The 27,993-nt window shown below is 48.4% G+C and overlaps 1 protein-coding gene and 1 non-coding gene across 2 annotated transcripts; one reads left to right on the forward strand and one right to left on the reverse strand.

Moving 5' to 3' along the window:
* On the forward strand, positions 1 to 27,956 carry CUL7 (cullin 7). Its single transcript, XM_056853390.1, has 32 exons — positions 1 to 583; positions 3,817 to 3,971; positions 4,757 to 5,263; positions 5,548 to 5,683; positions 7,068 to 7,258; positions 7,675 to 8,047; positions 8,849 to 9,041; positions 9,510 to 9,714; positions 13,002 to 13,195; positions 13,506 to 13,714; positions 14,064 to 14,289; positions 14,781 to 14,886; positions 15,558 to 15,785; positions 16,069 to 16,159; positions 16,256 to 16,427; positions 16,815 to 16,920; positions 18,058 to 18,153; positions 18,686 to 18,861; positions 19,215 to 19,348; positions 19,438 to 19,623; positions 19,964 to 20,070; positions 20,988 to 21,170; positions 21,519 to 21,676; positions 21,904 to 22,132; positions 22,286 to 22,457; positions 23,278 to 23,423; positions 23,923 to 24,028; positions 24,275 to 24,471; positions 24,558 to 24,841; positions 25,512 to 25,572; positions 26,827 to 26,881; positions 27,874 to 27,956. Exons 1-32 carry the CDS (start codon positions 1 to 3, stop codon positions 27,954 to 27,956), a joined length of 6,048 nt encoding a protein of 2,015 aa, XP_056709368.1.
* TRNAA-UGC (transfer RNA alanine (anticodon UGC)) lies at positions 8,746 to 8,817 on the reverse strand. The gene has a single exon. It is a non-coding gene; the product is annotated as a tRNA-Ala (tRNA).
* Positions 27,957 to 27,993: the final 37 nt, after the last annotated feature.

A 27,993-nucleotide genomic window follows, 5' to 3' on the forward strand; every position in this document is an offset into this window, starting at 1 on the left:
ATGGTAAGTGAGAGGCAAAATGGCAGTGTCCTAGTGCATCTTGAACTCAAGCTGCATGCCTATCCTGAAGAGTTAATCCGGCAGCGCTGTGGTTACAATGGACATACGGAATACCTGATTCGCTGGAGTGTCTTCAGCTTGGAGAATGGTACAGGAAGAAGCACAGATGCCTCTCCAGCAGAGAGCAAAATGGAGAACGTCCTGATGTGGATGTCAGCAGATGATGTTTATGCAAACTGTCCCACACTCCTGGGTACTAGGAAGCCCGAGGAGAAGCCCGAGGGGAAAGCATCATTCCCTCCTGATGTCCCACTGGATGAGGCCTCGTTTTTGGAGATGAAGGCTGATGTCAGGAACCTGGTGCAACGGGTTGCTGAACAGATGGTCAGCTCCACAGTCTCTCAGCCCTCCATCCTCAATACCATCCATGTGCTCAGCGCCTATGCCAATATTGGCTCACTGATAGGCGTCTTCAAGGAGACAGGTGCCCTGGATCTGCTGATGAAGATGCTGTGTAATGAGGAGAAGCAAATCCGCCGCAGTGCTGGCAAGATGCTGAGGGCTTTGGCTTCACATGATGCAGGTGAGACACATCAAAGGGTATGAGTGGAGTTGTTCGTTTTAGGGAATTGTGTTATGCAATTCCTATCAAAAACTTTGTAACCATTTCCAGTTTTTGTGTAATACCTAAATGGTTGGACCATCAAGACAAGTTGAGGTTGACTGTCTGATAAACACATTTCAGAGTCCCTCAAGAAGTGGAATCCCAGAAAAAATGGAAGTTGATAATTTGACTTCACCATCCTCAGGATCTGTAACTGAACAAAAGAAAGGGTAAAAATGGGTATTTGGCTCAAAGCAAGCAGGACCAACACAGTACATCATCTAAAATTAACCTCCACTATGATTAATACAAGAACTATGACATGTTTTGTTTTCTCTTGGACTTTTCAGGGACGTATGTTCTGTTTAGTGATAGACAGTTAACTAACCACTGGCTTCTGTGCTTGCTCTTGGAAGCTGCCATTATTCTCACCCTCTTCCCAGGAGGCCAAAGGTGCAATCTAATCCTAGTTCCACCTAGAATCTAGTCAAGTTTGCAAAGCATTCTATACAGGATGCAGATAAAGGGTCTTAAGGCCTGAAACATCTTGGTGTCTCCCACCCCTTTATAAACATCCAGCCTGTTGAAGATTTCTGGAGAACTTGAAAGCACACTCTCTTGTTTCATTTTGATTGGTCTTAATAAAATTTATTATATAGATTTTGTTTTTGGATTTTGCTTTGGACCAGTGTAGTAGCCTGTGCAACTTGAGTTCTTAAAATTGTAATTAGGTTTCCTTATGTACCCCAGTCATCTTAGTGCTACTGTATCACAACATCCATCTGCTCATCTTTTTATAATAGTTCAGTGGACTGCGCATTCCGTTATTAATTCTGGTATAAAACTTGATCCATTCTAAACATATGTTGCTAACATGTGTTCCATGTGTTCTGCTGCCTGTTTCATTGACATTTCCAAGCTACCAAGAGGCTCAGGGTTAGGCTCGGCTAGACTGTTGTTTCCAGCTTTTGCCTGACACTGTGTTTGCTTGCAAGGCTGACTACTGCTTCAGCATATTAGCAGGTTTAAATTCCTTCATGCCCCTGTCACATAGTCAAATAAGTTAAAACTTTAGTTGTGCAGAAAAGGGGCAGCTATTCTTACCTCTAGCATCATGAAATCTCATGTGGCCAAATTGCCAGAAGGGAAATACAGTATTTCCTCAGTGTTGACTGCTGCACTACAGCCTTGGTAGTCAAACTGGAATAGCTGTTGTAGCTGGAATGGAATTTGCTAACCTGTATTCTGGGAAAGAAGTGTTTAGGTGCTAGTCACTATATATACCTGTGTTTATTGGAGCACTTTCTTGCCCCTGCCTCTTTGTCTTTTTAAATCTGGAGCACTAGGCTGTAATTCCTATATTGACAGTCCTGTTCAATGCAAACTATAACCTTCTAAGTCCATTGACTACAACAAGCCCTGCTTAGGTGGGCACTGTAACTCCTGTATATTTATCTTATTTATTCACTCCATTTATAGTCTGCCTTTCTTGCTGAGACTTGATCAGCTAGCAAGAACCTTTGCAGTAGGACTCAAACAACATATAAAACACCAAAACAAAGCCAAAAAACCATCTAAGGCACTACAGTGCCATAATGTAGCAAATAGGTTGCAAAGGTAGAAGACACTGCAGTAAAAGGAAGGTGATAAGTACAAAACAACAACAACCCACAACTACAAGCTTGTTCTTTTATGAAAACAACATTCTTAACTGTTTCATTACATTACAGTTCTACTTCCTTTATAAAAATGTCCTGAACATTTCTATTTGTCACATTCTGCAAAATGATAGAAATGAGGGGGCCTTCTTGACCTCCTCAGGTAAGCTGTTTCACAAGGTGGGAGCCATCACAGAGAATACGCATGAATATGCAGTTGCCAATCTGACCCAATTGGTTTCCTCATTAAAATAATAATTGAGACCCTATGATGCTTCCCCCTCCCCTTTTCACTTTGCCAAGCGGCTCCTTTTTCCTCTTCTCTTTTTTTCCTGTCTGCCCTCCAGATGTTAAAATGTATATAATATTCTGGCCCACCCTAGGATGCTGAGAAACTGAAAAACCCTTCTTTGGTATATGTTGGAATAAGACACACATGAGGCTGATATGAATTCACAACACATAAACTTTTATTTCACTCTTACAGGGAAATGGTCAAGTCAGGCTGTCGGAGGTTTCAGTTTTAACCTTGACAGGTGAAAGGGCAACCGGAATGAACATTTCATATAACTATATACGATAGATAGGTTGTAGCAAAAATGTAGTTGTTTTGTTCTACCAACAGGTGTTTGTAGCTGTTGAAGGAGATCACTTGGCTGTCACTCCTTAGATAAACAAGGACAAACTTTGGTTCTTGTAGGTTATCCGGGCTGTGTGACCGTGGTCTTGGTATTTTCTTTCCTGATGTTTTGCCAGCAGCTGTGGCAGGCATCTTTAGAGGAATAACACTGAAGGGCAGTGTCTCTCAGTGTCAAGTGTGTAGGAAGAGTAATATATAGTCAGAAAGGGGTTGGGTTTGAGCTGAATCATTGTCCTGCAAAAAGTATCAAAGGTAATGTGCTAATCAAGGACAAACTTGTTTGACACAAAATTGTCAACGTCTGTGGAGGCAGGAATATACACACAGGTTCAAATTTTCCATCTTTAACACTTGATAGGGATTACCATCCTTTCCTAAGAACTATTTCCCTCAGGGAAGGACTACTGGTTCCACTTCCCTGTTTCCACTCTTCTCTGTACCTCCAACTGCCTAACATTCTGTCATCTCTCATTGGTTGCTCTTAGGGAGAGGCCAAACCTAACCTGTCTATCACAGGCCCTTTCTGTAATATTCTACCCTGAATCACCATTTTATGGCCTGGTGTGTCACGTATTTTCACGTTGTATAAAAGAAGTGACTTCCATTCTGCCATAGATTCCCAAGCTTGAAAGTATAAACACACATGTACATGAAGCTGCCTTAAACTGAGTGAGACTATTGGTCTTTCAAGGTCTGTCTTGTCTGCTCTGGCTGGCAGTGGCTCTCGGGTCTCAAGCAGAGGTATTTCACATCACCTACTGCCTGGTATTTTTTTAACAGGAGATGGCTGTGATTGAACCTGGGACCTTTATGTAAAGCAGTTGCTGTGCTACTGACCCATGACTACTCCCTGATTCTACAGGGTGCAGTAGAATAGGAGAAGGGAAACACTGCACTAATGTTTCTGGTTCTAGGAAGCCGAGCCTACGTTCTCTTGTCCCTGAGTCAGCAGGATGGCATTGAAGATCAAATGGACTTTGACAGTTGCTATACTCTCCTTGAGCTGTTTGCAGAGACGACATCCTCAGAAGAGCACTGTGTGTCCTTTGAAGGGATCCAACTTCCTGAGGTATTAACTGGTTGTCATCATCTGATAGTTTCAGCCCTCAGTTTTCTGGCTGGAACCCCTATCTGGTGATGTCTAATTACCACAGCAGGAATGCCAAAGTAGGTTTTCCTTGTTCCCTCCCTTTTCTGCTTGTCCAGTGGCCATCACAAGGTTGACAAATGAAAGGTGTGCAGTAATGGAAAGAGCAGTGATATTGAACGGGGTTGCCAGCAGCCTGAAGAAAAAATGACCTGCCCCTAGAAACGGGTTAATGGGATGTTATTTACCAGGTGGTATTATCTACCTCTGTGCCATGAAAAGCTCCTGGTGCCCACTTGCACATATATTACGCCTCTCTTAAAGGAGCAAGACATTTTATTTTCTCCAGGTTGTTGGCAACCCTAATATTGAAGCTGCAGTGGGTGGGCAGAAGCAGCTTGCAATCACAGTATGTGAAAAGTATGCTGGCATTTGAGGATTAGAATTGCCCTGTTCCCATATTAGAGTGAATGCACATACATCTGTTTGTAAGAAAGAGCCAATGCATGTTGACTTTGCAAATTAAACCAGGGACTGGTAAATGGATAAATGTGTTTAAATCGCATGTTCACCTGTACATGCATTGAATGTAAAATGAAAATTACTCAACACATGTATAAAGAAAAACCAAGCATACACTATACAGGGATTATAGATGTGTTCATCGTGACTTTTGAACATGGCTATGGGCTAGGTGTTTCACAATGAGGGACGGGATGGGAAGCAGTATTTTTTGGCCAAGAGGGTGACCTATTTGTCTGTTTCAGATTCCAGGGAAACTGCTCTTTTCACTGGTTAAGCGGTACCTGGGTGTCACCTCCCTCATGGGCAAGCTGAACACCACCTCAGAGCCAGGAGGGGAGGAGGCAGGCTCTGTGCCCTCCCCTGCAAATCATGAGGGACAGAAAAGGATGCAATGTGAGTTTGACTTCAGCGTGGCCATGGGCAGCCTCATTTCAGAGTTGGTGCAGGTTATGGGCTGGGATCGTAATCAGGAGCTCAAGGAAAGGCGACCTCGAGTTGCTAAGTCTATCTTCCAGCCCCAGGTTCTTCCCAACTATGCCATCGTCCAATCAGCCACTCACCTGCCCCAGAAAGAGATCAGAACCTTCAAGACGCGCTCTGCCTTTCCCAGTTGCAGTGGCTATGTGGAATATGTGCAAGAGAAGCTGGTGTGTGGCATGCGCGTGCGCATGTTGGAAGACTACGAAAAAGTATGTGCGGGAGACGAGGGCGACTTCCTTCTCAGCAATAATGGCACCCCACCTGTTCAGGTACTTCTGAGTGTGGGGCAGGGTTGTACTAGGTGATGCCATGCTCTGGCAGCTGGATGGCTGGCATTGAGATTCATGTTTTGCCAAGTTCGTTTAGTTTCTGAAGCTCTGGTGTGCACCTGTGTTTGCATCTGCTCTGTGAACAAGAGAATCATTCTTGAATCCAGAAAAATGTTTTGAGGTGGCTGCCAAGTAATATATGGGATGTTTTGGGATAGATCACCTTTTCTTGTTCACTGGAAAAGTAAGCTGAGGAATTCTTATGTTTGGCTCCAATTTTCTAGGTTCATTGGGAGTCTCTGGGCCATATATATTGGGTTCCTTGGCACATGATTGAGATTATCAGTGGATCGGGTCAGGCAGAGCAGAAGGCCCTGGAAAAAGTGTCCAACCTTACAAAGACTCTGAGAGAGGATACAGGTAAGGCAGTCCTAATATGTCAGGTTTATATTTCCTCAAGCTGCAAAGGCAGGTCTGTGTTCATTGTTCCGTCACCTACCATTTGGGCTTCGTTCATGCTGTTCATTTCTTTCCTATGGGCTGATTTTGGCTTACTCTTTTTCCAGTTTGCCACTTGAACTAATGGAATTGGCTATTGAAAGGATAATTTTTCCCCAGTGGGTCACATGTTCACAGGTTTTGTCTTTGCCTGATTCTGAGAGATTGGAAGCACAGAGCACGTTATTTCATCTATCTTAGCCATACAAACAAAGCGATGTTTCACAAAAAATTCATCCTTTCATGATTGGGCCATGTGAATACCTAGAAAAAGAACCTGCTTCTGTCTTGAGAAGAATTTATTCCCGTTCAGGAGAAGGCTAGGGGGTATTTCTTAGTCTTTGCCTCGGGCTAAGCCTAAGCCTGGATATGTCCTTTTCCTTCTTTGCAAATGATATATGATTGCTATATTCATAACTGAAATGGTGTTTAAAATGGGTATCCAAAACTCAGTACAAAATGTTGTGGGAAGCAGCCCTTTCGTGTATGGTATAAGAGATTGTTTCACTGGCTCTACTTTATTATTATAGCACAATGAATCAGAGCATGAGCTGTTAGCTGAAAGTCCTGAGCTAATGAGGTGGCTTTAGGTAAATTGTTGTATTTAAGCCTCAGCTTCCTGTATGTATTATTGAAATAATAATACTGGCCTACCTTACAGTGACACTGTAACGATAGTTGAGATGAAGCTTTTGGAAACTTTAAATATATAGAATTATTTTCCTATCATTTTCCCCTATCTTCCATTATTTCTTTGCCTGCATTCTTTGGTTGTTTATTAACTGAAAGTGCTCAGAGGGCTGGACTAGGAAGATTTTAATCCTCTTCTCGGCCATGGAAGCCAGCTGGGTGACCTTGGGCCAGTCACGCACTCTCAGCCCTGACCTACCTCACAGGGTTGTTGTGAGGATAAAATGGAGGAGAGGAGAACACTGGAAGCCGCTTTGGGGTCCCCTGTTGGGGGGAGAAAGGGCGGGATACAAACTAAGTAAATAAAATAAAATAAATAAATATATAGATTTAAAGCTGAGACAATGGTTGAAAAAGGGCTTTCTCCAGGATCAGATTGTATTGCAATCTGCTTGGATACCAGCCCCACCTACCTCACAGGGTGTCTGTTGTGGGGAGGGGAAGGGAAGGTGATTGTAAACCGGTTTGATTCTTCCTTAAGTGGTACAAAAAGTCGGCATATGAAAACCAACTCCTCCTCCTCTTTTTCCTCTTCATCTTCTACTACCACTACCAGTATTTAAAGTGTCTGCCTCTCAAGAAGCCCTAAAGACCCTCTCTGTGATTTTGTGCCTAGCTTCAGTTAACCAGAGGTTGTTCCATAAGCCACTTCCGGGGCTCTGCTCACTGCCATATCTGACAGATCGGATGACTGAGAAGACTGGGACCCTGAACCTGGCCGAATGGTGGGAGCTGCTCTTCTTCATTAAGAAATTAGAACCTCAGAAGCAACAGGAAATTATTCAGTTCATCCAGCAAAACCAGAAGGTAAAAAGCTGGAGGAATAATTTTGAGGCAAGCATGAACCTGTGCTTCTCTCCTACTATAGTACTAGTATTACAGTTGATCACTGATTCATGACAGAGAGAAAGAGTGTCCTAGAGCTTCCACCCTCACCTGTTCAAAATTGCCTTGCCTGCATTTTCCAGAGCCTGTAAGAAATAACCATTTAATAGGTTTAAGGGGAGACAGCTCTCCCACAGATAACACCACCAGCAGCCACTGGGGAGTGGCAGTTCAAGAAGTGGTTCTGTTAGTGCATATTCTGTTTCAGGCTGGCTGTTATTTATCGAAAGCTGGTTCTGTTCATTTTGGACTTGTGGGCATTTGGTGTGGGTGTGTCTAGCCCCAGGTGTATCATCTGCAGTGAGGTCTACTTCCATTAACTCTGTTTATGTTTTCAGCTGTCACAGCTGGACGAAGAAGGCCTGATCCAGCTGTCTGTGTCAACGGAGCTGGCTCAGAAAGTGCTAGAGCTCCTGAGCCAGCAGTGCCTGGGATGCACCCAAAGGGACCTGCAACGTTGCCACGTCTATCTCAAGTATTGTTTCTTCAAGGGGCAGGCAAATGAGAACTACCAAAATGGGGACAAGATTCCTGTGGAGTCTGGCAGCCTTCCTGAAGCCATGGCACCCAAAACGTCAAAGGAGTCACCCTCTGCAGAAGAAGCTCTCCCAGCTCCATCTATGGTGGAGAAAACAGACACACAACTGAATAAGGAGCTTTTCAGATTGGAAGAACTTTCCTTCCCAGAAACCCTGGAGGAGAAAGCCAAAGGTGAGTGCCAGCCAGCAGCCTAACCTTTCTTACGTAACATTCTTAAGAACATAAGAAGAGTCCTGCTGGATCAGAGTTGTGGTCCATTTCACACAGTAGACCACTGGTTGCCCTGAAGGGTCAACAGACAAGCCATAGTGGCCAAGCCCCTGATGTTGCCTCCTAGCACTGGCTTTCAGAGGTTAACTGACTCTGCATAGGGAGGTTTGCTTTAGTCACCATGTCTAGTAGCCATGGATGGATCTACCCTCTGTGAATATGTCGAATCCCCTTTTAAACCTATCTATGGTTGTAGCCCTGTAGGCATTTCTGGACCTGCATTAATTTGTGGAAATCACACAGCACTGACTGTAAAGAAACAGGTGGGCAAGAAGAACGAGTGCTGATGCAGCAATCCCCACTCTTGTGCTGCATCCCCATCAGAGGCACGTTGCTATCCTAATCAGTTGATGATCAGCAGGGATGCTGGGAAAAGAAGGACAAAGGGATCTGCAATATGGGTTGCTGAGAAAGAGCAGCCAAAGGGTTGGGATGCGCTGGCAAAACTGACTGAGGGACACATGAACACATGAAGCTGCCTTATACTGAATCAGACCCTTGGTCCATCAAAGTCAGTACTGTCTACTCAGACCGGCAGCATTTCTCCAGGGTCTCATGCAGAGGTCTTTCACATCACTTACTTGCCTAGTACCTTTAACTGGAGATGCCAGGGATTGAACCTGGGACCTTCTGCATGCAAAGCAGAGGCTCTACCACTGAGCCACAGCCCCTCCCCTTGTGCTGATTGATCCTGTTGATCAGCTTTCTGCAGTGTGAAAGTGGCAGGGAAAAAGAGCGCCTTGGAGCAGCTGGCAGAGGTGATGGAGGTGATCCAGAAGCCCAGTTGTGGCGTGTTGCTGCAGATGGCCAGTCTCAGATTCATCACTGATATCTTGGAAGAGGAGCCTGGGCAACAGAAGCAGCTTGTCAAAGCAGAGGATGAACTCGCCATCAGGTCAGTTCTGTGTTTTGTTGCTTCTCTGCTTGCAGATAGGACCCTTTCCATGACTCCGCTCTGTTGGAGACCAGGCCAGGAATCTTTCCCTCTTTTTTTACTTCACTGCATAGGAAAGGCAAGCGAACAGTGCAGCAGATTTTTGGCATAGAGGTGATGTTTGAAACTTCCATCATTCTTCTTTCCTCTGTTTTATCCTTGTAACATCCTTTGTGAGGTAGGTTAGGTGGAGAGTATGTGTCTAGCTCAAGGTCACCCAGCATGCTTCTGTGGCAGAATGGGGATTCAAACCTGAGTCTCCCAGATCCTAATCCAACTCTCTAACCATTACACTACACTGTCTCCCTGTTAAATCTCTTTGATACTTAACTGAAATTGACTGTAAGATTACTGTAGGCTGGGGCTTGGCCCTAATCAATCTTCTAAGGGTCAGGCTCCCTGATGACTGGTCCCTCTTACCACCCCCAGGGAGAAAACAGTCAAGATGCTGGTGGAGCTGCTGAACTGCCGAGTGGAGAAACTGCTGATTGTGTTGGTTCTGCGGATGCTGTATGTGCTTCTGGCCAAATATGACTGGCGGATACCCTTTGCCACCAAAGGCGGGCTGCAGGCCATGCTGTGCTGCATGCTGGAGTATCCCACGTCAGCGCTGGTGCAGCAAGCTGGCCTGGCAGTAAGTATGGATGCAGAGCTTGACAGAGTTGGGGGCAGGAGGTTGGGGAAGAAGAAATGAAGAAGCAGAAAGTCTGTGCTGATGTGCTGTGCAAGCCCAGAGCAGTGGGGTTGAGCACTGAATTTTGGGGGTCGGGAGTTGGTTTGTTTTAGGAAGGGATGCATAACTGTCTGTTCAGGAGAAGAGCATCATGAAATGGCAAGTGAATGGTGTCAGATCTAGAATCTCGCAAAATATGTGGGAATTTTTTGTTGATGGGTGAAGCATCACATTCTATGTTTGATTTTGGGTGAAAGGAGGATGGATGTGAAAGTGTCAGTGTTGGAAGTTACACAGCCATCCTAGGTATCTTGCCCAGTGAGGCTTCTCTTTCTCCGCTTCCTAGCTCATTCATTTGTTCACTCTCTCCCTCCCTCCCTCTCTCTCTTCCCCTCCCTCCCTCCACTTTTGCTGCCACCAGCTAACCGCTTTTCCCTTTAGGATTCCAGCCTGAAGGTTAGCGCTCAGGCACTCTCTGCTGCTTGCCTGTTAAAGCCTCCATGAACACGTAGAGCTGGAAGGGACCACCAGGTGGAAGGGACCACTAGATGACCACCAGGGTCATCTAGTCCAACCCCCTGCACAATGCAGGAAATTCACAACTACCTCCCCCCCCCCACACACAGTGACATGAAGCTGCTTTATACTGAATCAGACCCTTAGTTCATCAAAGTTGGTACCTTCTATTCAGACTGGCAGTGGCTCTCCAGGGTCTCAGGCAGAGGTGTTTCACATACGAACATATGAGGCTGCCTTATACTGAATCAGACCATTGGTCCATTGAAGCCAGTACTGTCTACTCTGACCTGCAACGGTTCTCCAGTGTCTCAGGCAGAGGTCTTTCACATCACTTACTTGCCTAGTACCTTTAACTAGAGATGCCAGGGATTGAACCTGGGACCTTCTGCATGCCAAGCAGATGCTATCACTGAGCCACAGCCCCTCTGCTTCATATTGTCTTTTTTTGCACTCACTACTGAGTACACTAGGGGAGTAGGGTTTAACTACTCCCCCCTCTCTTTCCCACTTTTGGTATGCATGGACTGGACAGGGGCACAGAGATCAGACTAGCCGCATGGAAAATGAGAAGTTTAATAAGTAAATAAAAAGTGTAGCCCGCGTATGGAAGCACAACAAACTGAGCAAGGATAAAAAGAAACATGTATAAAATGCCATCCTCTAATCCTTGACTCTACATATTCCTATAGAGAAATAGGCGCTATCATTCTTGAAGTTGCATGCATTTAAAAATCATCAGAGCAGCTAATAACCGAGAAAACACAGGTCCCCTTTCACACTGCGACCTTATCCCAATTTGTATGTTTGGGTTTTTTACGCAGGTAGGAACATTTATTTTCAGACATCAGTTAAAAATTATGATATCACATTTTTCTGTGGTTCTCTGCTTTTTTGGTTCATTTTATTAAAACTTTGTGCTATATCGACATATTATTATTTTAAGCAGCAAGTTTGCACTCCACATCCTTTCCCCCTTGTCTCTCTGCACCCTCACAATGTTAAAAGAAAACAAACCCATGGAGCTGAGCAGGGAGACTGATCAAATTTAAAGGGAAACATAGCTGTTGAATAAACAAACAGCAGAACTGTCAAGGGAAAGTCACCATTTGTGAAAGGGTAAGGGTACTTAATGCTAACAGAAACAGGTAATTAACATAACAGTTTTCTGAAAGGAAGGGTTGGAAAGCAATTACTTCAGTGCCACAAAAGCCAAGATTGCAGAGTGGCTAAAAGGCGGAAAAAATGAGGCAGCACATTTAGAAGCGCAGCAGACATTTCAATTGACTATTTGCCATAAATTAGAAGTGCAAGGAAAATTAAACATGGATTTTAACAGATGTTTTTTTAAAAAATGGATAAAACCGACATAAAAAATGGGACAATATCAATTACCCATTAAGGCGTCTGAGATAATGAAAAGAAATCTGTTAGGCATCAGAAGCCAAGTTGATTTAAACACCCTGTTTGAAAGTGCCCTAAGAGAGCTTATTCAACATGCTCAGGAGTTTTACTATCTGCCTCAGCTCACCCCCCAGAAGAGACCCTCTTTCCCTTCCTGTCTGCAGGAAAGGGCTGCTCTTTACTTTGGCCTCCAGAAACTCGATGGCTTAGGTGGCTGCCTATTGTCCTTTTCCTAGCTGGGGCCATCTGTATTTCTATGGCCTGGTTGTGAGGTGGTCCCTTCCAATTTGTCCCCCCCCCCGCTTTCTTCTTGCTTCCCCTTTCCCCCACTTACTGTGTTAGAGTTAACTGCTGTTCTTCCAGGCTTGAGGTGGTGGCTGTGACTGGCTGGCACGATAATTTCTTTCTCTCCCTTGGTGCCTAGACACCCTTTAGGATGCATTATGCTTGGAATAGAGAGAAAGGACTGAGAAAACATTTTCTCCTACCTAAAATACTAGAACTTGAGGGCATCCAGTGAAATTGATGGGCAGTAGATTCAGAATGGCTGAAAGGGCACCCTTCCTTTACACAATGAGTGACTAAAATGTGAACTTTGCTGCCAGAGGATTTATTTTTTGTTTTATTCAATTTGTACCCCGCACTTTCATGGCGAACCAGGATGTAGTGATGGCTACAGCATAGACAGTTTTAAAAGGGAATTGGATAGATTCATGAAGGTCAGGTCTATCCTGGCAACTAGCTATGGTCACTGAAGGGAACCTCTACATTCAGAGGCAGTCAACCTCTGGATCTCAGTGCTAGGAGGCAACATCAGGGGAAAGCCTCAGTCTCCATGCCCTGGTGGTCGCCCTCCAGAGTAACTGGTTGGCCACTATGCGTGACAAGATGCTGGATTAGATGGACCACTGGTCTGATTGAGCAGGACACTTCCTATGTTCATAAGTGCTGCACTTTGATATGCACCCTGGGGAACATTGTCCTTTGAGTGCCTGAAATTATGAACATATTTTTCATGGGGACTGAGAGAGGAGAGAGATTCTTTCAGCCTGTTTCTCAGTGTTACGGCTGGCTACTGCCACAAGCCTTGCACAGCCACTGCTGACTGCAGTGCAGGAAATGTAAGTGGGGTGGATTGTTGTCTCCTTCGAAACCAATGGGAATAAAAACGTACAAATGAAAATGAACACACGTGCATCATGAAAACAAGTGAAGAATCGTTTTGAAAAGGAAAACAAAATAGTGGGGGTATTGGGAGTTGCACATCTCTAATGATTTTATTCTTGCTGCCTTCCCCCTGCCACTGAACTGGTTGTCTTTGCTTTAAGGTGCTGAAGGTACTATTGGGTGTTGGGAACTATGAGCTACCAGGTGCCGGTGGAAAGTCCAACCCTCTGAACCATTCTGATGCCCAGATGATGCGGGAGATCTTTGCCAGCATTGGCTCTGCTTCCAGCAAAGACTCTGACAACTTGCTTTTTGCCATCCCTGCTGCTGTTGAGAAGATGTTGGGCACACCTGGGTAAGAGCAAATGGTTAACCGGGCCAGATAGAGGAGGACCGATCTGTGAGGCTGAGAGCCCACACGGGCAGTCTTGTTTCCATCGAGCGTCTGGGGTGAGGAATCCATGCAGGAATCGTGGCTTGGTCCACCATCCTCTCAGTGCTCCTTCCTCCTTGCAGAGAGACAATCTGATGGGCTCCTTGTCTGCTGCTGCTTGAATTGAACAGTTCTTTGAACAGTTGCTCTTCAGTTCATTTGTCCTCCTGCCCAATGGAATGGCGATTGCCCAGCAGAACAGACAGTCACCCGTTATCCCTTCCTTCCGCAGGGCTTCTTCAGCAGTGCAAAATGGGCTTTTGGCGTTGAACATGCTGATCAACAATCACAAGGGTCTGGCGGAGCAGCTGGGAAACTGTGACCTCCACTTGGTCCTGCAGAACTGCTGCCGCTCTGGCCAGAGCTCCAATGAGATGCTGGCACGAATAGTGCTTAACCGCCTGGCTGAGCATAAGCTGACCCTGAGCCAGGAGAACGCAGGTAGGGAATTCTCCAGCCTTACTAGTCTGATCCTGCATGTACTGCCAGCAGTATCACATTTCAACTATTTGTTGTTGGCATGAAAATGGTTGTGTACAAACTGGCTGGCACCCCCTCTCTCACTAGTACAGTTACCCTCTTATCGTTGGCCTTCTTATTGCCACTTGTGGTTGGTACTCCTGCCTTTTCAATTGCATTTTTCGGGATTGCATTGAGGATGGGGGATCTGCATATTGTTGCCCTGCAGGGTGTTTTTCAGGAATCTCAGAAATGGATGAGGATTCTGAAAACCAACCAAACAGACTTTATTGCAGAAAATTTCTCCCAAATATTGTCTCTCCCCAACCAGACTCTGCAGCCTCCATCATTCTCAAGGAGACCGAAGTTACAACGCTGCTGAGCAGCCTGCGGGAGAGCAGCATTTCCAAGGAGATGGTGGCAGCACTGGAGTGCTGTCTGTGTGGCGTGGCTGCCTGCCCAGAAGAAAACAATTATGAGCTGTTCACTGATGTGCTGCTGCTCAGAGACTTGACGCTGGTGGCATCTGAGAAAGATGTCATGCTGGGAGCACTGAAGTAAGTTTCACATGGATCAGTGGGAAGAGCATGTGGGTTGTGCGCATGAGGTCCTAGGTTCAGCTTTCTGTTAGGCTGAGAATCCCTAAAACATTGTCCTCAGCAAAGGTGACCATGCAATGCTTGGTTGGATGAAGTATAAAGATCCTCATGTCACATGAAGCTGCCTTATACCGTATTGGACCATTAGTCCATCAAGGTCAGTATTTTCTACTCAGACTGGCAGCAGCTCTCCAGGGTCTCCGGAGAGCTGCTACTACCTACTACATCACCTACTACCTGATCCTTTTAGCTGGAGATGCAGGGGATTGAACCTGGGACTTTTTGCATTCCAAGCAGATGCTCTACCATTTAGCTATGGCTGCTCTTGACAGGTCTGGAGATACCACTCTGTGAAGAGCTGGATTTCCCTGAGCTGTTTTCATTGGTATATCTATTTTCAGACCATCCTTCATGCTGTCCTCTTCTAACACTCTTCTTCTTTGGCACAGGGTTTTGGACAACTGTTTGGATAGTCCCTGGTGGGATAAAGTGCCCTGGCATGACTGTATCGAGCCATGTTTGTCTTCCATGAGTGCCCACATAAACGATAGACAGGTAGGGAGGAGGTGTGAAGGGGGACTGATAGCCACCTCAAAGTAGCCAGCCCCATTGAATGCCATTATATGTAGCATCAATTCCATGGATTTCATAGACCAAAATATTATTGACTAGGAAAGAAAGACACTCGGGCTTTGCACATCATCAGCAAATTTTTGCATGACACAAAGCAATATTTGTTTCTTGTTTTCCATGATAAATGTGGCTACTCAGTTTCTCTGTTAGCTAAGTGTGTTGTGTGATAGTGCTTACACAGGCTGTAGCATAATAGTGAGCATCTGGTTTGCGTGCAGAAGATCCTAGGTCCAGTCCCTTGCATCTCGAATTAAAATGTTGTTTTTTTGGTATCAGTTGTGGGGAGCCTGTGCTTGACAGAGTAGACTCTACTGGCTTCAGTAGCCTGATGGTATAAAGCAGTTTCTCACATTAATATGAATTTGGTATATTCATTTCTCAGAATCTTCCTCTTCCCCATTTGCTCTTTAAGATGAACAATATCATGCCTTGTTAAAGGTAACCCCCAACATAAATGCACACAGGCCAATTCTGAGAAAAAACACTGGAGAAGAAGGCAGAGAAAGAGAGAGATGTGATTTGCTAAAAAAAAAAGTCCCCCAAACTGTTGTTGCTCAGTTGAGTGAACGATGCCACCTCTCCTTTGCTCACAGATCGTTCAGGGGTTCACCAGCTTCCTGTACTGTCTCGCCACCCTCGACAAAGATTGTGCTGTCATGATGTGCTGCATGGGTGCTAAGGAAGCCTTGACTAAAGTCCTGGAGAAACACAGCTCCAATGTGCTGCTGGTGACCGAACTGAGGGACCTTGTGAGCAACTGCGAGAAATATGCCAGCCTGTATAAGAAGATGACATCCAGTATCCTGGCTGGCTGCATCCAGGTAAATCTGGTGCCCTTTGTCAGGTCTGGTTTGGGACAAGAGGCCAAGTAGCCAGAGCCACCTGCAGAAGGGGATGCGGAACGCTGAGTATTAGCTGCATCCAGGGGAGACCAGAGCAAACGAACTGAAGAAGCAGGAAGAGAGTGGCATAGAAACAGGCTCCCTATCCCACTCCAGTTTCAGGCCAGGTTTGGTTCTGTAAAACTGGTCATGTCTTGCTATTAGTTTAATGCTTTCAGTTAATACCTTTGGCTCTCTGTTCCTTGCCCTCCCTTATTGACAGATAGCTCTGGGTCAGATAGAAGAACACAGGCGGAGCCATCAGCCTATCACCATCCCGCTCTTTGATGTATTCCTGCACTACCTTTGTCAAGGTGAGTGTCCTTTTATGGTTTGCGGTCAAAGTGACTTCCCCTTTTAGGGCCCCGCCTGCTTGTCCATCTCAGGTTCTTTTGTAGTTTCTCCCTTAGGCTGCAGCTTGGAAGTAAAGGATGACAAGTGTTGGGAGAGAGTGGAAGTTTCCTCCAACCCCTACCGGGCCAGCAAGCTGGTGGACGGGAACCCCAAGACCTACTGGGAATCAAATGGCAGCACCAGCTCCCACTACATCAATGTCTACTTGCTTCGAGGAGTGATAGTCCGGTGAGTGGATTAAGCAGGGGTCTCTGGGCAGGCGAGATTTGGGAGTTGGGTTTGATGAGTGAAGGGTACTCTTGGCCACTGTAATATGTGGGGTTGAAAAGGGGTGGCATTTCTGCCCATTTGCCTAAAATGGGCTTTGTCCCCAACAGGCAAAGCGCTAAAACAGTCATTCTTTGCTGGAATATCCAGCCCTGGCAGGGCTTTCCGCTGGGATTTTTTGGGGTGTCATTTTGGGACCAAGAGAAACAGCAGTGGTGTAGAGCTAGCTTTCTTGTCTCGCCAAGTGTGTTGGTCCTTAAAAAACAAGCCAGACATGCCTTCCTGGTTTCAGAAGGTGTCAGAGTTTCAGCAAGGGCCTGCCTCTAACTCTGTCCTCTTTTCGTACAGGAAGATGTCTATGTTGGTGTCCAGTGAGGATTCCAGCTACATGCCAGCCTGCATTATGGTCATGGGAGGGGAGAGCGCCTCCAGCATCAGCACCAAGCTCAATGTGGTCAGTGCTGTGGCCTGCCTCCATACCCAGAAATTGCAGCGCACAAAGCTTATCAGCATGCCTTGCCTTATTGTGAGGGGCAATGCACATTTTTACACTGCTTTCCCTTCAGTGGCTCTGTGAAAGAGCCAGCATGGTGTAGTGATTAAGAGTGGTGGTTTGTAGTGGTGGATTCTAATCTGGAGAACTGGGTTTGATTTCCCACTTCTCCACATGAGCAGTAGACTCTAACCTGGTGAACCTGGTTGGTTTCCCCACTCCTACACATGAAGCCAGCTGGGTGACCTTGGGCTAGTCACAGCTCTCTTAGAGCTCTCTCAGCCCCACCTACGTCACAGGGTGTCTGCTGTGGGGAGGGAAAGGTGATTGTAAGCTACTTTGATTCTTCCTCAAGTGGTAGTGAAAGTCAGCATATAAAAACCAACTCTTCTTCTTCTATCTGCTATTAGAATATTGCTGGTCTTTTGAATTGTCCTTCCTTTTGTTGTCCACTCCACCCACATTTGGAAATTCTGGAAGAAGTATGTGGCATAAAAGCCTGCCGGTCATGTTGGACCTTTGTTCAGCAGGCACAATGGTGGCTGGGAATCAGTTAACAGCAATTGCCTCCCTGTGCCTCATGGTTTAGGAAATCTCACCTGGTTGAGAAACACTGCTTCTCCACTTGGTTTTTCAGATGTAGCCTTGGGAAAGGAATGGGTGCTGTACTGAATGAATGCTTCACAATCCACAGAAGAAGCATGGTGACTGTTGATTGCCTTGCATATACCAAAGCCTTGACTCTTTTACTTGGCATTCACGTCTCTGTGCAGTGTTCAGCTGGTGTTGGGGAAGGCAGTAAAAGTTATTGCAGCATGCCCCAAAGATTTCTTGTTCCAAAATTGATGAAGCTGCTGAGTCTGTAGGGGTGTATGCCAGGCATTCTGTTTGAGCTTCATATGGCCTCTTCTCTATCAGAGCAGTTGGCTTCTGGCCAGAGGAGACTTCTTGTGAAGCTCTGCCTTAGGGGTCAACTCAACAGCCTTGCCTCCTCCACAGAAATGGTGGGCTTCTGTACACATTTAAAATTTCTTCCTTTGTCTTCACAATATTACCTTGTTATGCGTTTTAGTAATTCTCGTGCCTCTGATCCAACAGGTGAATGTCCCATCATCAGCCAGCAGAGTGACCCTCTTGGAGAACATGAGTTGCTTCTGGCCAGTCATACAGATTAAGATCAAGCACTGTCAGCAGGTAGGAGGGTGTCTTATCTTAAAGCAGTTAGAAGAGAAGGACCCCAGACCTGCTTATCTTTGGCTGTCCAGTAGTCCTGCTAGCAGTACTGGCTCATGTAATGGTCCCATGGCCCTGACCTGGATGGCCCAGGCTAGCCCAATCTTGTCAGTTCTCAGAAGCTAAGTAGGGTGGGCCCTGGTTAGTGCTTGGATGGAAGACCACCAAGGAAGTCCAGAGTTGCTTTGCAGAGGCAAGCAATGGCAAACCACCTCCAAATGTCTCTTGGCTTGAAAACCTTATGGCAGGGGTGTCAAACATAAGGCCTGGGGGCCAGATGGGGCCACTTGAGATCTTTTATCCTGCCCTCGATCCAGCTGAGGCAACCACCCTCCCTACTCTTGATCTGGGCTTGCGAGGCCTGGCCTGGCCCAACCAAGTGACATTTATGGCATATCTGGCCCTCGTAACAATTGAGTTCGACACCCCTGCCATAAGTTGACTGCGACTTGACGGCATGTTACACACACAAAGGCCCTGTGCTCTCTTGCAGGGTGGCATTGACACACGTGTGCGTGGCATCGAGGTGCTGGGCCCCAAGCCCACCTTCTGGCCCATCTTCAAGGAGCAGCTGTGCCGGCGCACGTTCCTCTTCTACACCACCAAGGCACACACCTGGTGCCAGGAAATCTTAGAAGACCGGAGGCAACTGCTGCAGCTCTTCAACAGGTATCCTCGTCCTTCCTCCGGGAGCTGCCCTGGGAGCCTCATGCCTAGGTGGCAGGCAGGGAGGGAGGGGTCTCACCCTCCTCTTGCGCCCAGGCCACGGGATGAACAGGCAGGGCTTAGCAGCCTTGCAAGCGGAGATTCTCCCTGGTCAAGTGGCGATTCCCAGCACCTGCTCCCTTGTCAGTCTTTATCCACCAATTGTCCTAAGAATCCCTTCCCTACGTGGGCCATTGGAAGTGCCCCCATCTCTTGCCTTGTGCATCCCTTCTCCAATCCAGATGTGCCAGCAGCCAGGGGTTAGCCAGGCTTTCCTGCACAGTAATACCTCATGCAGCACCTCCTTGACCTTGCAGGCTGAACAGCGCTCTGCGCCACGAGCAGGAGTTTGCCGACCGCTTCCTTCCCGACGACGAGGCTGCTCAGGCCCTGGGCAAGACCTGCTGGGATGCTCTGATCACCCCCTTGGTGCAGAGCATCACCTCTCCAGGTACTGGCTCTCCTTCCTGGCAAGGCCCCCTGGCTGCCACGGTGGCCCATCCTTCCCTTGGCTGACTCGGGTTCTTCCTACCCTTCCAGACCCCAGTGGGATCAGCCCCCTGTCGTGGCTTCTGAGCCAGTATTTGGAGAACCTGAAGGCAGCTGCAAGAGCCAAGAGACCAGCCGCCATTTTCAACTCCCACGTGCGGCGACTGAGCCACCTGCTGGTGCACGTGGACTCCAGCGGCCCTGAGCCAGAGGAGCTGAAGGCCCCCGTGAAAGCCAGTGAGTGCCATCCCATTGGGTGGGCAGGCGGGCGGCAGAAAGGGTGGGACTTCCCTTCAGAGCGGAAGACCAGAGGGTAGTTGGGGGAGGGAGCCCCTGAAGGTCGGGAAGGTTTTGTTGCCTCCAAAATGGCAGAAGCAAGAAGACCGTTTGTGGCTGGGTTGGGGGGCTCTGTAGGGAAGAATGGAAACTGGGAGTGGGGCATGCGATTCTAGATGGCAGAAGGGAATCCCTGTTTTAACTCCGAGCCTCCCACCAAATTTTCAAAGCCCAGTAAGCCTGAGGCTGTGCTGTTTGATGACCTTCGTTCCCTGCCCATACTTTCATGCCCACTTTGCAGATGGGAAGAACAAGGAGTCGAGTTCTGGGGCTGCCAAGCCAGTGGAGAAGAAAGCCGGCAGCACGACCGGTATCATGCAGTGCTGGAAAGGGGTGGTCCAGCAGCAGGTGCGTGTGGGTGCAGTGGGGTATGGGGCGGAGCTTGTGGGGGGACCCCTTGCCCAGATGCACAGACTGCCTGTTGATGCAAGTTGGTGTTGTCATGCTGGCCCCTTCCTTAACTGGCTGTCAACATCCACTAGAGCATTGTTTACGTGTTTTGGTGTGTGTGTGTGTGTGTGTGTGTGTGTATTAGGGAGCCGTTGGGTGTTCCTTTCCCTGCCCTGCTGAGGAGATCAGAAACCCTGAGGCTGTACAGTGGGGGCGGAGCTCTGTGGGGAAGAGGCTTCTGGTCACCAATCCTTGTGTGATGCTGGTGACTTACAGGGCTGGCCCAAGGGGTTTTGGTGCCCGAGGCGAACTATGACGTTGCTCTCTCCCACCCCCCATTCATCATACATACACAAACATAATGAAACATCACCCGCCTCATTCCAAGGGCTGCAGCCATAAGCCTGCTTCCCTGGGAGTAGATCCCATTGAACATAGTGTGACTTAGTTCTGAGTAGACATGGTAGACATGCCTAGGAGGAACACTGATTTGGCTCCTTCTCTGCCCTGCATTCCTGAGGCTGCCTCTGGCCGTTTTGGCGTCCCCCAGCTCTGGCACCCAAGCTGATTGCCTGGGTTTGCCTGGTAGACCGGAAGGCCCTGGTGACTTAGCTGGGGCTTATTTTTATGTTAAAGTTTCTGCCCCCATCTTGTCGCCCTCCCATGGGCTCCCTGGGCAGCTTGAAAGCCAATGAAAAGATCAGTTAGAATACAAAAAAGAGTTCCAGAACTGTCATAAAATCTGACTTTTCCCTGGCTGGCGGTTGTCATTTGCCCCCCGCAGAAGCCTTGCTGAACAGAAAGGGCCTTAGGAACTTCCAGAAAGTCTTCATGGGCCACTAACGGGCTTGCCTCTGCTTCTGCCATTTGCCCAGGTGAAGCGGTTCCTGGAATCCTCCTGGCAGGACCCGGACTTCGTGGAGCAATATTGCAACATCTACCAGCGCCTCCGCACTGCCATGGAGGAGCTCTTTGGGCAGCAGATGTGCTTCATGCTGGCCCTGCGCCAGGGCTTCTCTGGGGGGCTGCTGCAGCTCTCCTTCCTGACCGCCATGCATGTAAGGGCTGCTAGGGCTTGGCGTCAAGGGTCTGGGCCTCTCCCTGGAATTTAGCCATTGGGAGGAGTGAAGTTTGTCCTGACCTTGGTCTCTTCTGAGGTCCCTTGCGCCAGGCCCAGCCATTAACCTTTGTCTCCTGCAGTTCCAGGGGTTTCTCTGCCTTCTCCAGGCCCCGTAAGTGAGCACAGACTGGTCCCATACTCTCTCTCCTCCTGGGCTTCAGGCACCAGGGACATTGGATCAGCCCCTTCTGTGGAGTACTTACTGCTTGTTTGGTGGGAGGAGTTCCTTCCTTTCCCCCCCATCTCTCCCTGGCTTATCAGGCTTCTCCTGCTCTGTGACCTCCAGGTGAGCGAGCAGTTTGCCCGTTACATTGATGTGTGGATCCAGAAGAGCTGGGCAGACTCGGGTAACGTGGAGACCCTGCGGCGCCTTCAGTGGAGCCTGGAGCCAATCCTCTTCCTGTCTGGTCTGGAACTGGCCAACACCTTTGAGCACTTCTACCGGTGAGGCCTTTGGGGTAGGGAAGAGATGCAGGATGTGGTGGAGGGGGAGAGGAGGAAGGCAGTAGGCGGGGCATGCTTGGGAAGTGATGGCAAAGCGCCTCCACGGGATGAATGGTGACGGATTCAGCCATTGGGATTCCTTCAGGGGAAGGGGTGTGGAAGGGAAAGGGTCTGTGGTCCGGGCTGTGGCTGAGCGAAAGGCCCATGGCCCTTCCTTGTTTCTCCAGGTACTACCTGGGCGACCGGCTCCTGTCCCAGGGCAAGACGTGGCTGGAGAGTGCTGTGGTGGAGCACATCGGGCTCTGCTTCCCCAACCGCTTCCCCCAGCAGATGCTGAAGAACCTGAGTGAGCTGGAGGAGGAGCAGCAGCAGTTCCACCTCTTCCAGCTGCAGCAGCTGGACAAGCACCTGCTGGAACTGGATCAGGATGGGAAATACAAGGAGGAGGAGGGAGAGGTGAGCAGAGCGGGAGGGAGGGGCTCTGCAAAGACCCAGTTCTCAGACCCTCGGCTGCCACGCCCTCTTCCCCGGCATGTCTCCCCAGTGCCTTGGGACCCTGTGGTGTTCTTCAGAGCCACAGTCTGGACACGGGTTCTGTTGCTCTCCCAGGTCATGGAGGAGGAGCCGCACAGTCCGGAAGAAGAGCCGGAGGTGAAGGTGCTGGCTCTGTCTCCCCGCTGCTGGACCGTCTCCCCGCTCTGCTACCTGGAGGAGCCTGCCAGATTTTTCCCACCATCCCTCAGTCAGCACTTGGGCAGGTTTGCTGACTTCTATACCCAGAGTGAGTGTGGGGCTATCAAAGTGCTGAGAGGGTGGTCCGTACAGGTCCCGTGCCTTCCTTGGGCTTGGCTGATCGTGGACAAATCAATGGTGCTGGAGCTGTAGGCTGTAAAATGGGGAAGGGTCCCAAAACCAGGAAATGGCCGGTACTGAACACCCCACAGTCTTTCTATGCCCAGGTCCAGAGAGGCAGTGTTGAAGGTTTCTCTTTTCAGAGGAGAGGTTCACTGTGGCATCTTACAGACCCCCCCCCCCCACAGACACACATACATACACACATGTGTTGGGGCCAGTGCAGATCCTGCCCCCATACTACGGTATCTTGTCCTTACATGGTGGTGGAGAGAGGATTGTTGTGTTGCCAGGAGGGGAGTTAGCCTAGCCATGGGACAGAGGCTTCTCATATTTTTGCCCTACCCTTTTGGCCAGTGACCCTGAAATGTGATAGGAGCTGGTGTCTTGGTGTCCCTGGCACAGTGAGAGGCCACAAGGGAGTGGCAGAGCACGTGCTGTGCAGTGCTGTGCAGCAAGTCCCACGTTCAGTCCTGTGAGAAGGAGCTTGGTTAGGTGGGCAGAGGCTCTACCGGAGACCCGGGAGAGCTACAGCCAGGCAGAGTAGAGGGTAGGGAACTAAAGGGACCGATGGGCCGACAGTATGAGACAGCTTCAAATGGTGCATCCTTTGTGGGATCTAGTTCCAGCCTGGATGTTGAGGGCTTGGAGAACCGGGGGGTGGAGGAGGAGGAGGAGGAGGAGGGGGAGTGGGGAAGCATGAGCCCCACCCATGGCGTTCTCCCTGACCAAACCTTTTTCTTGTTCAGGTCAGAGTCGTTTTGGGCTGCAGCACACGCAGCCACGGCGTTTGCAGTGGACATGGCTGGGCCACGCGGAGCTGTGTTACCAGGACTGGATCCTGCACGTGTCCACCCTGCAGATGTACATCCTTCTGCTCTTCAACACTGCTGAGGTTCTGCCTGCCTTGATACTGATTTCTTTGCCTCTCTGGATTTCTATAATTTGTAGAACAGAACCCAGTCCCTCATAACCCAACCCCCTGTGGATTTTGCACTGTGAAGTCCCACATTCTGCAACATGAAAATTATCCATGAGCACTGCAAGAAGTGGTCACACATAGGATAGTTCCCAATGTTCAATCTACTCTGCCCTGTTCTGGTGATGTATGCAAACCGTGCCCCGGCCTTGCAACATCTTGTGGGATTTGGAACTCCCTCTCCCAAGAGGCAGGGCGGTGGGAATTAAAGGATCGCTTTAATGCATTAACACCTGCTGCTCTGGAATCAGCCATGGAGATTAAGGCTGAGATCAGAGCAGCAGGAGTCACTGCACCAAAGGTCATTCTTTAATTTCTATCCTTACGCCATCTTTGGAAAGGTAGTTCCAAAGTCCTTAAAATTTCCTGTTTCCGAAAGGTCTTATACTAACCTCCCTTTTTTTGTTGGTTCTAGGAGGTTCCTCTGGAGAAATTGTTACAAGATACAGGTCTCTCTCTGGCCCTCCTGGCTCATGCACTGAAACCTCTGGTGGAGAAGGAGTTCCTGATGCAGAATCAGGGTAATTATGAAGAGGAGAGGGAGGAGAGGGGAGAGAGAGAGAGAGAGAGAGAGAAAAGGCATGCAGCTGGCTCTGGGGGATTTTGATAGCTATATCTATGGAACGCTTAGCTTGCCCGGCCCTGCTAGAGTAGCAGCACACAGAGCTTTCACAGCTACATCACATAGAGAGAATCCAGGAAACTGGATTTGCCCTGCCGATCTCAAGCCCTCTGGGTTGTTGTTGTGTTGTTGTTTTTTGCTCTAGGTCTGCTGAGGCTGAATGAGAAGATGCTGGCCCAGTTTTCTGGCCAACACTTGGCTCTGCTACCAAAACGGGCATACTTGAACGTGGTGCAGAATGAGGGCAGCTCTTTGGAGAAGAGACGGAACTTCATCTGCAGCCTCATCCTCCAGATCCTCAAAGAAGAGAAGGCGATGCACATTGACAGACTTGTGTTCAGGGTATGGAGTGCCGGGGTTTGGTCTTTGCTGTGCAGTTCCACTTGCACCCGTAAAGGAGGCTAATGCACTCTTTCCGCTTTTCTCAGGTGATTGATGACTGCCAGAAATTGGACTCTGACTCTGCACCGAAGTTCTTGAACTACCGTCGCAGCAGCAGCACAGATATCCTGTCTTGTGTCCTGCATCTGCTGAAGCAGGGCTCCATCCAGCGCCAGGACAAGAGGCCGCAGCTCCTGGAGTACATCTCCCCTGATCTCCCAACCCCAGTACTGCCAAAGAACCAGCCTCAAGTCGCATTTCAGACCGTCCAGATCAAGAAAGTGCCCAGCGTGCCCTGTGTAGAGAAGAGGCAGACTTTCTCTACCTTCAGGTAGAACTGGCTGCTGGCCTGCTTTTATGGGCCTGTGTGCAGCGCTGGTTGCTTAAGAGTGTAACAAGGCTCTTCCTGCCGGTTGCTACAAGCGATTTCAGCGAAGAGCGTAGTGTTGGGTCAGCAGCACCAGCTTCCACCACAAGTGCCTGCTCCCTGCATGATGGTTTGGTCAATTGCCACAGGCAGCAGTCTACAAGAACATAAGAAAGGCCATGCTGGATCAGACCAAGGTCCATCAAGTCAAGCAGTCTGTTCACACAGTGGCCGACCAGGTGCCTCTAGGAAGACCACAAACAAGACAACTGTAGCAGCATTGTCCTGCCTGTGTTCTACAGCACCTAACACAATAGGCATGCTCCTCTGATCCTGGAGAGAGGAAATGGGTGTCTTGCACAGTGATCGTCCAGCTTCCCTTTTACTGCCTTGCTGGCAGAATTAAGCAAACAAAGCTGGAGCCAGAGAATGTGGAAATTTAGAAAGCAACACAGGCCTCCCTTGAATGTCCAAAGTCGCTTTTGCATCTAAAATCCAAGCAACTCAGATAAATAAGAGGAAGGAGAAGAAACTTTCTAATTGCCTTATTTTTGGAGTAGCAAATTGCCAATGAAGCTTGGTCCCTTTCCTCTCCCTAAGAGCACGTTCTCTGATTAATGCCTCTGGCATTTAGGGAGGAGCTGCACCGATCCATTTGCAGATTCATCCTGCTGCTGGCCAAGGCTGATGGCTCAGTGAGCTGAAGCTGCTATTCACTGAGCGTCCTTTAACCTGTTTTCCACTTTCAGTTTGTCCTTCAAGCCTGGCAAGCCAAAGAGGATTTCCTTAAGCATCCTTTGCCATCATCTTTGTCTTTACTTATGTACATCTGCATTGGCTTCTTACATACTCAGCCACTCCCATACCAGCCTAATGGGGGCAAGACAGCATGAGTTTAATCAAAGGAAGCTGTGGGTCGTACTAACATAAGAAGAACCCTGCAGGATCAGACCAGGGGTTCATCTAGTCCAGCATCCTGTCTCACACAATGGCCAACCTGCTACTCTGGAGGACCAACAATGGCATAGAGGCCTTTGCTTATGTTGCCTCCTGGCACTGGGATGCTGAGGTTTACTACCTCTGAATGCAGAGGCTGCCTTCAGTTCTGAGTCAAGTGCCAGTGCCTTAGCACTCTACGGACCTCGGGTATGTGCTGAGGGAGCTATGGATTCAACTCTCTACCATCATCCCATGATTAGAACTCATCAAAAAAAGATGGGTGTGCTGCTTGTGGCTACTTCAGGATTAGTGGAAGCAGGTGCCAGCTTCTGCTCTGGGCCTGCGCTCCTTAATTCTTGATTCTTTCAACCATATGTAAACTGTGAGCTGGTCAGTTTTATATATATGTGTTGTTATTATGTTGTAAAGTGCAAAATGTAAGTAAATGAGAGCTGAGCACTGTAGGTGTCAACTATCAGGCTCATTTTGGAGCAGGTGTGCTCAAAACACCACTTTTTCTAGCACAGCTCTTGCCTAGCCCTTGCTTCTGCCTATTAGCTGGGGTTGCTGAAAGAGACTCAAAAGTGAGAGAGGAGGTTTCTTTCTTAATGGTACTGCTGTAGCTATAGTCCTGTCCTTTGCTTGGTTGTGGCCTATCTTCAGTGCCACCCCCTTTCTTCCCCATCAGCGTGCTCTTTTCTCCACAGTCCGAAATCCACAATCCTAACACTTTGAGAATCCCAATCAATAAAGACAAATTTGGCCAAGGTGTATTGTATGGCTTCCTTCAACTATTAAAGCCAGAGAAAGGTTGGCATGAACTAGATGACTTGGCATGAAGCTTGGCATGAACTAGATGACTGTCTGGTTTAAGCAACTCAGTTCAGTTGCTTTGGAAATCAGCCCTGGACATACCAAGGCTGGTGCTCGGAAAGAATGGTCAGCATTTGTCACTTGCACAACCGGTGCCAGCTTGCAGCTTCTCTCTTTGCATTTCTTCTTGCACTCAGTTCATGGGAGGAGAGTACAAGGCAGCTCCAGCACCTTCTGTCACCAATATCCTATGTGAGTACCTTTGTTCTTAGTGCAGACAGTGGAGGTATCCCAACCCCATTAGCAGCAGCTGTTCTATACAAGCCAGGAGGCCATTTGTACACACCATTCCTCTGTTGTTCATACAGGCCTGCAGACAACCCCCCCTTTAGTGGGGCAGTAAGGAATATGAACTAGGGAGGCGGCCACTCTTTAAACCAGGGGTGTGGAACCTTTTTTCTGCCAAGGGCCATTTGGATATTTATAACATCATTTGCAGGCCATACAAAATTATCAACTTAAGAATTAGCTGACCAAGCCCCAAGCAGGCAGCTACCCCCACCCCTGTGCGGGCAAGCATCCAACCGGTGGCACACTCGCCTACCTGGGGGCACAGGATGGTGTGTTGCTCCAGCCGCATGCTGGAGTTGCTCCTGCTCCGCATGGTCGGGGCCGGATTCTACAACCGGCTCCTGCTACCTCCGCCTGCAGGGATGAAATGAGGACACACTGGCTAAGAACTCCCCCCCCCCATGTGCATTCTGGCCCTGCCCCCTTTAACCCCTCCATTGTCGCCACTTCTGCCCCCAGCCCTCTTGTAGTACAGAGGGAATACGTTTCTCCATGGCCCAGGTGAGAAAGGGTTAACACAGTTTCTTGGGTGGTCCTAGCTGCTCCATAGCTAGCGACTTTTCTGCAAGGGGGAAAAAAGTTTCCTTTTCTCGGGAAAACAAACTCACAGCTGCCTTGGATAGAGGCTACTCCTGTCTGCGGGAGGGGGTGGATCACCAGTCTTAGATCCTTCTGAGCTAGAGATCAGCCAGGACCCACAAAGACCAAATGATTTTGTGAGCCTTAAACGGCCCTCGGGCCTGACATTCCCCACCCCTGCTTTAAACAGTTTTCTTTCTGACATTTGGAAAGCCCATACTGGCTGTTGGGGGATTTGATGGATCTATGGTGCTTAGCACAAGAGGTTGCTGACTAGATCTCACCCACCCCGCTTCTTGTTCTCCCTGAGTCAGGCAAAAAAGCCACACAGTACATTGGGGGTCAAGAGGAGTCTTGTGAAGAACTGGAGTACAAGGCTGTCACCTTTTTGGATTAGCAGAACATGAAGGATTGTCTCTCCCCCCCCCCTCAGT

The sequence above is a fragment of the Euleptes europaea genome, chromosome 7 (genome assembly GCF_029931775.1).
Source record: "Euleptes europaea isolate rEulEur1 chromosome 7, rEulEur1.hap1, whole genome shotgun sequence".
Lineage (NCBI taxonomy): Eukaryota > Metazoa > Chordata > Lepidosauria > Squamata > Sphaerodactylidae > Euleptes > Euleptes europaea.